This window comes from Euprymna scolopes, chromosome 23, assembly GCF_053919585.1.
Source record: "Euprymna scolopes isolate OS-2025 chromosome 23, ASM5391958v1, whole genome shotgun sequence".
In the NCBI taxonomy this organism is placed as follows: Eukaryota; Metazoa; Mollusca; class Cephalopoda; order Sepiida; family Sepiolidae; genus Euprymna; species Euprymna scolopes.
Window position 1 is genome coordinate 80,621,157 of NC_136504.1, and position 13,736 is coordinate 80,634,892.

The window sequence follows — 13,736 nt, forward strand, 5'->3', positions numbered from 1 at the left end:
CTTGGTTGTTTTTTATCTTTTAAGTTCACGCTCGTGGGAAAACATTATCAGTGAATTAAATTAATAAACCAAACACGTTTTCTAAATGTACTTATCTAATAAGTTAATATAAACAAATCAGTATCAACGTGTTAATATATTAATCGTCTGCTGTATTGCTTGTCTTTTGTAGGTTAGAAGTAAAGTCTTAATAACTTTATTGGTATTCATAAAACCGATGACAATTTCAAGCCAAGAACAGACATTTGATTCACTTTAAAACGTGTGTAACTAAGTTTACTTATCTATTTTCTTTCCTCTCTCCCTCTCGTTAGATCCTCGATCTTTCTTGAAACCGGTTGGTTTGGATGATACACCTTACCCATAAGAAGAAGAGAGGGTTGGGTTTATATGCTTTCATCTCTCCGCATCTTACATCATGTTTTAAATTTATTAAAAGTGTCAGCAATTGAAATATAGCTTCAAAATTTACAGCTTTTACAAACATCCTTAAATAATCAACAATCAATTTGATAGAAACGGATGCATTTTTCTCCTCTACATTTTCTTCTTTGATTGACCAGAATCAGAAAATACTTTTAAAAAATAAAGTATATGTTCCTACTAATGAAAACAATTCTAAAGTTCTTTTTACCGCATATATATATATAAGTTATCAGAGTCGGAATAAATCCAATGCAAGATAGAACATGCTCAATATTCTTTCAGAAAGATCTTCATAGCAATAATAAAAATTTAAAATAGACTACAGTTTCACAGTAAATCTGACCATCAAATATGCATTAAAATGTATGCAGATATCTGGGATTGAAATTCTGACTATCGGATTTACCGTTAAACTGGAATGAACTGTTTATATATATATATATATATATATATATATATATATATATATATATATATATATATATATATATAGATAGATAGATAGATAGATAGATAGATAGATAGTTATAGATATATGGGTGTGTGTGTCACAATAAATGCGGCTAATGCATAATATCCACCTAGAATCGATAAGTACCGTATAGTACCGTATGAATCTGGAAGCCTCATATGAACAGAGGAAATTCATCTTTTAGGAAATGACCTTAACAAATGATTGCGTTCATACAGTTATCATTATCACGAAAAATAAAACAAATTTCTTAAACGAACGAGCAATACAAGGGATTTTTACATTTCATTTTCACTATAATGTGATTTTCTTTTTCTTTCGTTGTAACTTTTATCTTTTTTACAATTTCATTTCTTTATAATTCAAGTTTTTTGTAAATAGGCCAAACTTGATCAAGAAAAATGTCAGTTTCACGCGGTTCTTTGTTACGACAGGGACGAAGGAGGCAATTTTTCCTTTGACTTAGAAGCATAAATGAACCACCTATTGCCTTTAAGCAATGTCTGATCTTAATTTGTTATCTCTAGGGTTTCAGAAATACTTTCGAATTTTAATAACAGTCAGGATTTAGTAAAATAGTCATGATTCCATAAAAATCATTATTTAGTCGATTAATGATCACTTAAAATGCATCCCTAGTGTTTTATTAATTCGAAAACACTTCGAAATCAGAAAGTAATTTCAAGCTTTTAATTAGAAAGTAAATTTTTGCTTTAATTTATGTATTAGGGTTTATTCATGTTTCCTAATCAAATGAAAATGTGAATTTTTTTCATGCGACCCTATCGTATGAAGAAACGTTTCATGCAGTAAAAGTAAGAAAATTTATTGCCCATTCTGATTGATATTTATAGACATTTTTAAAAACCATCCGTCAACTGAGAGTTTTGCTTTAAATAAGTAATCACGTAAATGTACACAAATTCTTTCTCTCAAATTGGTTGCTAGTAATTATTGGTTTATTTGAAAGCTCAATGTTAGAAATATATTTATATGCAACAAGGATTATATCTTGTTTCTCGAGCATGTAAGTACTGTACATTATATTTTTGTCTCTTTTTTACAATGTTATCATTGCATTTGTTTTTGCTGTGGAGTACTTATTGCAATTTATTTGTCATCTTTGAATTATTTGCGAAAATGTTCTTGCTCTACGACCATCAAGAATAGTTAATAATAAAAGTTTATAACAAAACCCTTTTCGTGAGCTGGTTAACAGTGCAACTGCACATGTCGCTTACGTTAATGTCAACAACAACAATATTTATAATATCAAACAAAATTTAATGAAAATAGTCATGCATTCATTTAAAGAATTGCGATTAGTGAAATGTGACAATGGCTAGCAAATGTAATCGGCCACAATCATAACAAGAAACTGTAAAGTTATTTGGTTTTCAGTTTGTAATTTTTATGTATTAGAATGAAATTAACCATTAAAAACTCAATTTGTACATGTATTTTTTAATATTATGTTAATTTGTTGTTGTTTTTAATTAAATTAAATATTTCTGATGATTGACATAATTTTCATTTGCAACATGTTAATAACAAAATACCTAAAAATGCTGTGTATAATTAATACAATAAAAATGTGTATCATGCTTTATTTTTATACTATAATATATATATATATATATATATATATATATATATATATATATATATATATATATATAATACTATATAATATATATATTATACTATAATATATATATAATACTATAAATATTTTTATAGTATTATATATATATTTTACTTATATTTTTATACTATAATATACTATAGTGTTTTTATACTATAATATACCATAATATTTTTATACTATAATATAAAATTTACAGAAGCAATTGAAAAATATTAATTATTTTGTCTATTATTATCTCATTACTAATTAGATTTCCATATGTAATTTTAAATATTACGTGAATATAATTTTATTTTAATGTATACAAGTAATTTTAAATACTAAATTTTGTAAAAATTTTAGACTAATTGAATTTTGATTAGTAGAAGTAAATTTAAATAGCACTTCTTCTTAATTTGTATTTTGATTTAAATAACAGGACTCTAATTTCTAATTCTAAATATCATATTAGTGGGTTTTCTTCGTTTAGTATTATTATTGCCGTTTAGATGCTAATTTTAAGAAATACTTTTATGCTACTAATAAAAAAACTTCAAACATGATACAAAGGAAAGATACAACATATATTTTTTTATTTGCATAATTTTAAATATTTTGTTGCATGATTTCTTTATATAATTGTGAAGTTTATCATTACTAATTGTATATGTGAGTTGATATACAATTTCAAGTTGTGAAATGAGTGAGATCAAAGCTAAAACTAAATAAAATAAGGAAAAATCTAATATTTAAACAAACATTTAAAATTTAAGATTTAGAAATAAATTGATAGCGTGGGAGAAAGAAATGTTTACATATTATTTTAAACTTTTTTATTATACAGCCTCCATTATTTCTCCCAATCGCAATGTCCAGTAACAGAGCGTTCTCCACTTTAAAAGTAATATATTGGGAGAAAAAAAACCCAAAAAAAAACCAATGAAGTAAAAAAAAAGAATTAATATTAAAATTTTCATTGAAATTTTAAAAAATGCTTTTTCTTTTTCAAAGTGCAGATTAATTCTCATGTGCTTTGAATTTTTTATGAAGATTTTAGTAAGAAATAACAAGATTTTTATAGAAAAAAATTAATCAGAAGACAACGTTTAAAAATGATGAAATATTTTATATATTTCATGTAAGTACTTTTATCCCAATCACACTGATGTCCCAAACACACATACATGTACATACACGTATATATATATATATATATATATATATATATATATATATATATATATATATATATATATATATATATATATATATATATATACTAAGAAGGCTCGCAATGAGAATAGAAGAATTACATTTTAAAACCAATGGAATGATATTTATTTAAACATTATTTTATACCGCTCAATAAATAAATATTTTAACAGAGCTGATGCAATTTTTAAGTTACGTCCCCCTCCCATAGATCAAACATTACACCGGGTTTCTTGTCCTGAGACACACTTTTCAGATCTGGTACTGTTGTGGCGCATTACTTATTTGATGATTATGATGATGATGATGATTATTATTATTAATAATAATAATAATAATAATAATAATAATAAAAAAAAAAAAAAAAAAAAAAAATGAACCACAAAGAATCAAAATCTTATGATCGTCTACCGGAAGCATGAAAACTCACGTAATGTAAGATCTGTGAGAGAAAATCGTAACTTTTATAATACATACATATATACATATATATATATATATATATATATATATATATATATATATATATCAATGGTTTATATTCTCCTTAAGCATACATATTTTGTGATACATAGGTATATGTATGCACACATATGTATGTATGTATATATATATATATATATATATATATATATATATATATATATATATATGTCGAAAGTGATTTAAGCTACTTTTTCCCAAAAATGCATATAGAAACACACATTAGCATTAAACTGGGTACACATCTTTTGATTTTCTGAATTACTTAAAACATATATATATATATATATATATATATATATATATATATATATATATATATATATATATATATATATATATATATATATTCAAAAAATGATGTCTAATATGATGTACTAATACCGCATTAATTTTAATTTCTTGAAAATATTTGAAGTTCGGATTTGGAGCGAATAAAATATTTTATTCCTTGTTTTTATTCACTTGTATTTAAATAAACTTTTCTTTGAGTTAGAAGCGTTAAAGAACTTTTATACTTGAACCTTTAAACTTTAATTGAAACTAATACTTGCTAATTGGTAGTTTAAATTATTTAAAAATATATCAAACAATAGAGTCACATGCCAACCATTTTGGGTTTTTTTTTCATTAATCATGTCTTAAGTGGCTTTGTTTACTAATATGTGATCTTATTATCAAAAATATTTTAAACATTCAACAACTGATTAGAAAATAATATCTGGCTTGAATTGAAATTCCAAACAAAATAAATTAAATATTATATATATGCATGATATTTCATTTGCATAACATACATATGGTAGCTATTTTCTCATACACTTTTATTCAAAGAGATGATTTATTTGTTTGTTTGTTTTTTGTTAAATTCTAAAAGAAGAAACTCTTTGTTTGTTGTTTTTTTTTTATTTTAATTTGTCCTTAATCTGCAAGAGTTTCAAAAGAGGAAATCAAATGAAAAGCACAAGCATCCAAGTTTCAAACCAAGAATAATTTTTTTTAATAAAAGAAAGTATCCCATAATGTATTACATTTCAATGAATTCCTCTGCAAAGTTACAGAAAAGTCTTTGAAATGTAATGTCGTCATGGAGTGTTCTGTCAGATGGACGACTACCTGTTCTCCAGGAATTTAATTTTCCACGTTATATTTAATAGAAATGCTGATAAATGCATTTTATTTATCATCCTCCTCCTCTGCTATTTTGGGTGGATATCGTTTCGCGATTGAGTAGGTCGCTATAGAAGATTATTAAATATTTAGAAAAAAAAACAACACTCCAAAACACTCAGCAGCAGCAACAAGAAACTCACTCTATACCCACAAAAAAATTGTGATCAAGGTAAAAGTAGATGAGAATAAATACATATTCTTCTCATATATATATATATATATATATATATATATATACTTTTCATTTTTACATATGCATTTAGTTTTTTCCTATAAGGAAATTTGAAGGTTTTAATTATTTTTCTATTTTCATATGCTTAACTGCTATTATTAGCTCGTGAACTTACGTCTAAGGAAACCAATAAGTTGAAAGTTTAAAATTTTCAGTGTAAGCCATCTCCTGAAAATCACACACACACACACACACACACACACACACACACACACACACACACACACACACACACACACACACACACACACACAAACGATTACATTTTGAAACTGACGCTCAGATTACGAATTTTTGGCGTGGTATAAATTGCTACATCTAACCATACTGAAGTGTCATAATACGACAAAACAGCTGTCGCTAGATAATTGTAATTATTTATCATAGTGTATATTATATTTAACTATAACTTATAAAAACGAAGTGACTAGCCATATGCAACTATTTGTGTTTTTATCCAATACGCATTTCAGCTTGAGTGTGAGAAATTTTGCTATCGTCCTCTCAGCAGTCAACAAGCTAATCAATATATATATATATATATATATATATATATATATATATATATATATATATATATATATATTCCCAAACAGTTCTATTTTACCTTTCTTAAAAATAGTTTTAAAAATAGTTATATTAATATTGTAAGAAAGTAGTAGCAGTAGTAGTAGTAGTAGTAGTAGTAGTAATGGTGGTGGTGGAAAAAATGTTCAATTTGAATTATTTATTTTTATTAATTATTAAGCATTTTTTTTTCGCTTTTCAAACTTGGATTGTTCAGTTTCTGCATAGCTCAGTTGCTTGGGTTAATAACAAATTAATAGTTTTCTTTCTTCTTTTTTTAAAACTTTTTCTTTTTTCTTTATAATCCTTCTGTGTTATGTTCCCTTCTCTCACGTTGAGGAACTCTTCAATATCATTATTATTATGATAACAATAATAATAATCAGTGAATAATAGATTACCACTCGTCGTGAGGTGAGGAACGTTAATAAAAGTTATGTACATTATTCAAAGATGAAAATGTTTATAAAGACTGTTAGGTAAAGGTAAATTTGAGGTGTCGTTTTTTTTTTTTTGTTTTTTTAGTTTTGCTTTCTTTTTTAACGTGTGGATTTCTTCTTTTTTATTTTATTAATTTATTATTTTTTTGCCTTTTTTTATTATGTATCTTATTTACAATTTGGGGTTGTAGTTCGTCAAAGCACTGTGTCGAATATCGCCATCCCCTTGGTAATATTTTCGTCCTGAAAAATACAGAAAAAGAAAAAAATGTTCATGTAATTTTTAAAGAAAAATATCTCATAATTAAAAATAAAAAATAAATTATATTTCTTTGATTTGACGTCTTTCCAAATAAATATGACAGAATAATTTGGGAATAGAAAAGGAAAACTGACATGATTAACGTTAAAATGTTTCATTTAAATTGTTATATATTTAGGTGACCTTGGAGAGGATGAAGACAAGATGTGAGATGAATGCACATATTGACATATGAATAGAATAATATAAACTTTATCTCTGGCCCTACTTGGGTAATACACACATATATACACACATATATATATCTATAAGCATATTTATATATATGCATACACATATATATATATATATATATATATATATATATATATATATATATACATATATATGTACATATATATATATATATATACACACACACATATATATATATACATATATATGTACATATATATATATACACACATATATATATATACATATATCTACTTATATACATATATACATATGTATATATATATATATATATATATATATATATATAAAGGCTTCCTTCAGTCTTGACAGACTATGGATACCCACTGTAAAGGTGCCTGCGCGTGAAATTTGTGTGGGAAGAGTTGCGCAATCTCCAACCACGCCTCTCCTGAGTCAACATTGTTGCATACCAGTGGCAAGTTGAGATACAAGACGACTGGAAACAATGCCGAGATAAGCGGAGAGCACATACAGCGCCTAGAATTCCCAAATGGTCACCCATCTGGTATTAGCCAGGCTCAACGTTGCTTAACTTCGGTGATCAGACGAGAACCGGTGTGTCAACGTGATTATGCCGTATATATATATATATATGTTATATAGTTATTATTATTATTATTAGACTATACCACTTGTGCGCGTATGTTACGTGAGTTCTTATTAGTAATGATATGAGTCTTAGTGAGAGTTCTTGTCTTATTACATATGATGTTGTATCTTAGAGAGAGAGAGAGATGTTGTTGTAATGACATTTTATAACACAGACATATTATAACAATACAATTTACCTTTTTGTAGAAATCACAAACACAAAGATGAGCTTTATCCAAAACACATGGTGAATTTATTTAATACGACCGGTCGGGATTTCCTCATTAAGAACTCAAAGTTTCACATCTTAGTTTCTGAAGTGACGTCTCGCTTCAGACGTCCGCCTGTCTGTCTCCCCTGACTGTCTCTCCTGACTGTCTCTCTGACTGTCTCTCCACCAACTAACTCCCACCTGCTATATTGAGAACTCCATGCATCCCGGCCACGTGAGCAAAATTCACGTGTCTCAACATGCACGACTTTGCACGTTTTCGACACTGATTTCCCAATAACCTATTTTCCTTGTTTGTTTCCACAAAGGAATTTAACCTACATATCTAATTTATTTAACTCATATTTTATTATCCACATTCTTTTAACAATTGAATAGTTTATTTATTATTTATTTCATCCGAATTAACAATTTACTGGACATTCCATTTAAACCTATTGTTCTTTAAAACTTATGTCCAGGGTTCGATTTCTGCTTTCTCTTATTTCCATTTTAACTAATCTCTCTATTTTTATACTTACATGAACAGGGGACAGCCCTTATCATGTAACATATATATATATATATATATATATATATATATATATATATATATATATATATATATATATATATATATTACATTGAAAAATGCGAGCATGAAAAGTAATATGGTTAAGATTAAATTTAGAAAAGTAAAACGACTAGTTGTTAAAGCTGGAAAAGAAAGAGACAATCTAATAAAAAAAATATGATAAATTTAGAAATTAAAATATTGCACCACTAAGAATTTTTAAAAATTCAATTTAATATTATGTAATCAATTCTTAATGCTGAAATATTTTAAGTAATAAATTTATTATATTCTTTTCCACTTTTAACAACTAGTCCTTTTACTTTTCTAAGTTTAATCTTAACCATATTACTTTTCATGCTCGCATTTTTCTATGTAAACCATGATTTTTCCAGGCTTTGCTTTGTCAACAATCCATAAAAAAATTATTACCAACTTCTTAAATAGACTAAATAAAAATATCAAATAAAAAGCATAAGATATATAAAATAGTCAGCAGTCATTTTTGGCCAGCGAGCCAAGGTGAAAGGTCGGTTAGCGATTGAGCAGAACAACGGTGAATTATCAGCGACAGTACAGGTGAGCTACAGATCGGGACAATGGTGAATTATTAGCGACATTAGTAGCTGAATCAACATAATAGTGGCGACAGGGTGAACAACGCAGCTCACACTGAATGAAAAGAGAGTAAAATATAAGAGACAGTCTTTGAGAATTGGGTATCCCTATTTATCCCGTAATATACCGTATTAACAAAACCAAGACTTCAAAATAGGAATTGGTAGAAACAAAAAGTGTTTTTTTACATAATTTTTCAACTAATTTTTGGAAAATTAATAACGTGATTGATTATCTCCCTTCGTAGTTAGGTTTTCCCAATTATCGAGAACCACATGAGATTAGAACGAAAGAGAATAATAAAATATTAAATAATAAAAAATAGATTAGGGTCCCTAACGTGGAATGTTGTATGAGGATTAATACATATAAGGCAATTCCATTATTTCCCTATTTAATAAAATATTAACCTAAAACTGGTCTTAAATCTGAGTAATAAGATAATCGATATTTTGTAAACATTGAAACCACCATTGGGCGAATATGAAACTAAAAATAACCGTAACGTTATAGCTAGGTTGTTCTAGCCATATTATAAATATAAAAATAAAATTAAAAAAAATTTTTAATTATGTGAGATAAAGAAATATAGAAATCTAATTTAGGAATCCAATGAATAGTATTATTAAAAGATATTAAATGGCTACGGGTTTTTGTGGAAACTTCTTATGACAGGTTTTTATATTTAAAGGATACGAAAATTAGATGATATATTAATATTTAAATAAGCTCTTGACAAAGGATGCGTCATTTCCTTTAAGGGAAATTTCTTTAAATAATGTTCTACAGTTAATCAAGAAGTCTGAAGAAAGGCTGGTTTTGTGAAGATTTTCAAACGCCATAATGCTTGAAATTGTCCAACCGGTATTGAAACAATTGTAACTTACAATGAAATACACTTTTTGTTCCTACTAATTCCTTTCTTGAAATCTTGGTTTTGTTAATACAGTATATTAATGCGCAATTATAAATATGATAATTTTGTAGCTTACTTTTTAAGTCATCTCTTTTTGGCTTAAAATTCATTGGTATATGAAAGATTTACTGAATTATACGAACCCAGTAAAATTCAGTATATTACAAACAAGTATATATATATATATATATATATATATATATATATATATATATATATATATATATATCCCGCCTTGACTCATTAAAAGTATATGAACTCATTAACTTTAAAAGAAAATAAGAAAAGTTTTACATAAATCCGAAAAGATCGGAAGAGTAGTTGCAATTATGTTTTATGATATTTACATCATCTACGATGACATAATATCCATCTGATTTTTTAAAACTTTAATGCATGAAATTGATTCTCTTTGATAAGAGTAAGTACCATGCAAAATTTCAGCCTGATCGGGTTTAGAGTTTTTCCAGTTATCAACGTTTCCATAGCATAACTTTGGTAATACTTCATGAAATATGGAGAAGTAAGGTCAGATAAGACTTTTGTTCATCCTTACGTTGTCAGTTGGAGGTATGCAGGCTCACAAAAGTTTCACCCGCTTTTGCAATTTTATTTGCATCTAAGAATGCACAAGGTCTGACGAGAAAAACATGGTAACTATTTCTTTTTTCTTACAAGGAAATCATCACTAATCAAGGCCACAATGCCACTGGAGGATAACGGTTAATAAAAATAACAATAGAGCAGAGACAGGCTCGCAACATCTCTTGTGAGAAAAAGGCTGCAAGAAAAAGAAAAAACCTGGTTTTCAACTTTATCACAGCAGAATAGCACACGTTGAGCAGCCCCTGTTCAGATGTGGCAAAAATATTCCATTTTAGGACGTACTTGGCTCTTATACAGATAGAGGACTTCATCAGCAGTGAGATACCTACTGGAGCGGTAGAGTGATCCAACCATTTCTCTGGCGATCTTGGCAACATATTTGATGTATGTGTTCCATTTTAGATCAGAAGTGAAGGTCAGTGCCAGAAGCTTGTCAAGACATAGTCTTCCACAAGACGAGAGCCATTTATTTCAATTTGCTAAAAAATTTCCGTAATGCAATGTTAATTAAAATCCTTTGTTTATTAACAGAATTGCTTCCTAGAAATAGTTTTGAAGGTCATGTAAAACAATATTGCTAACGATAATAAGGATTGCATGTGAATAAGATTTGATGACATTACCAAAATTTGATGACATTACCAACATTTGATGATATTACCAACATTTGATGATATTACCAACATTTGATGACATTACCAATATTTGATGATATTACCAACATTTGATGACATTACCAACATTTGATGATATTACCAACATTTGATGATATTACCAACATTTGATGACATTACCAACATTTGATGATATTACCAACATTTGATGATATTACCAACATTTGATGACATTACCAAAATTTGATGATATTACCAACATTTGATGACATTACCAACATTTGATGACATTACCAAAGTTTGATGACATTACCAACATTTGATGATATTACCAACATTTGATGATATTACCAAAATTTTATGACATTACCAACATTTAATAATATTACCAACATTTGATGATATTACCAACATTTGATGATATTACCAAAATTTGATGACATTACCAACATTTAATGATATTACCAAAATTTTATGACATTACCAACATTTAATAATATTACCAACATTTAATAATATTACCAACATTTAATGATATTACCAAAATTTGATGACATTACCAAAATTTTCACTTTTTTATTCATTTAGAAGAGAGGAAAGCCTCGAATCTCTATGACTCCTAATGACCCAAGTGCTCACTTCAAAAATATACTAATAAACAAAACAACAAAAACAGATGATAAAAGATTCGATACACACAAACAAAATCATAAAGGTCAGCTGTTAATAGCAACTTATTGATTGGGGAAACAACAAAACACTCATTCTCTCCATTGCTCATTTGATAACAAGTGATTGCTGCTGCTGCTGATGATGATCATCATCATCATTCGTTAGAAAATTTTATTCCAACTCTTACTTAACTGACTGAAACACAGTGCACTTCAGACACATGAATCGATTTAACTTATTTTTATGCTACAGAATTCGCCACTCAGGATGAGTTTTTGCAAACAAGCCAGATTTTTGAATCACGGAAAATCAGAGAATTTTTCAATTGTAATGAAATTTTCGGCAATTGATGGACCACGACGAGAGAATTACAGCTCACCTACGTCACAGTTGTTGTCAAATATAGACAAACACACACATGCGCATGCGCACATATTTTTAAATCACATTTGAACTCAAACAAGAAAATCGCTGTCCTTTCATGTTGTTGTACAGCTTATTACGAAACCAAAAAATTTTTTAATAATTGGGTCTTTTTGCTAGTAAGTCTATCAGGTTCCAGTTTGAAATAATAGTTTATTTGGCCTGTCTCGATTTAGTTTAAAATATGCCGTTGGTCTGTCATGCTTAAGTGTAAATATCAATTTTAGATGCATCTGCAAATCTTTATGAAAAGTTATGTGGGTTGGTCTGTCACATTTTGAAAGTTTGAAATTGCATATTTCTGAGAAATGTTCAGATTGAAACGACACATCTTTCGGACAAGAATAGTCTTGTTTAAAAAGAATAAAAAGTTAAGTGGCCGGCTATAGTGGAGGGTAACCAGAAGGTTCACTTTTCATTAGTTGCTATCCCAAGGTGTAGGGGAGGGCGTCATTCCATTCCCAGAATTACTTCACTTGCCCTTGATCTTCCTTTTATGGTGATGAATGTTTAGCAAGAAACATTTTTAAGCAAGACTCGACCAAGGATTGAACCCCGGTCTCCCGGCCCATTAGCAAACATTCTTACCATTATGTTGAATGGGCTAGAATTGTAAAAAAGAGTTGATAAAATTTCTCACACTGAATTTTTAAAAAATGGTTGCAATTGGTGGAATTCAACATTAAGTGTAGCAATACAATATAGCATTTGTGTGTGTGTTGCATTTGAAGAGAAAATGAAGATAACATCTGATAATGAGTGCAAAAAGTAAAAAAACTTTCTGTGAAATTCGCTTTGATATTTCCATGCAATGCAAACATTATCAGATTTTATGTACAAACTATTCGCAGGTTTGAAATTTATAATGAACTAGTAACAGCTTTCATCTCTTGGCTTTTGCATATGTAAAAAAGGTATATAAATTGTATAGAAATGTTAATATCAATAATTATGATGCTATTCTCAATTGAAAATTCTAATATTCTGTTTTATACTTAGTTTTATTACCGTTGACTGTTTATAGAAAGAGAAAGAGAGAGAGTGGTAGATACTGTATAAATTACGAACGGGGATCAAACAACGGAGAGTAATAGACAGAAATGTAATAAAAGATGTAATAAATTTCAAATTACATCTAATTAGAACAGTTATTGTCGAATATTTTCAAATATAAGTCAATTCATAAAATAAGGAATATTTTTACATATATTTTGTGTTAAATATTTTTACATATATTTTGTGGAAAAACGCCTTAATGAAACAAACGTTGATTAACCCAACTTTAATATAACAATAGATATATAATTAGGAGTGAATAGATATATAATAGGAGTGTATGGTGCAGCTGATTTGACATTA

At 27.7% G+C, this 13,736-nt stretch overlaps 1 protein-coding gene and 1 pseudogene across 3 annotated transcripts in view; both read right to left on the reverse strand.

The window, feature by feature from the left end:
* Nucleotides 1–6,334: 6,334 nt before the first annotated feature.
* Nucleotides 6,335–13,736, reverse strand: part of LOC145246041 (Kv channel-interacting protein 4-like) — a 362,502-nt gene continuing 355,100 nt past the window's right edge. For all 3 annotated transcript variants that reach the window (XM_080107880.1, XM_080107882.1, XM_080107881.1), the window contains one exon: nucleotides 6,335–6,875. In XM_080107880.1, the coding sequence (XP_079964006.1) occupies nucleotides 6,828–6,875 (48 nt within the window). In that variant the 3' untranslated portion in view covers nucleotides 6,335–6,827. The remainder of the gene's footprint in view (nucleotides 6,876–13,736) is intronic.
* On the reverse strand, nucleotides 7,618–7,734 carry LOC145246243 (5S ribosomal RNA; annotated as a pseudogene).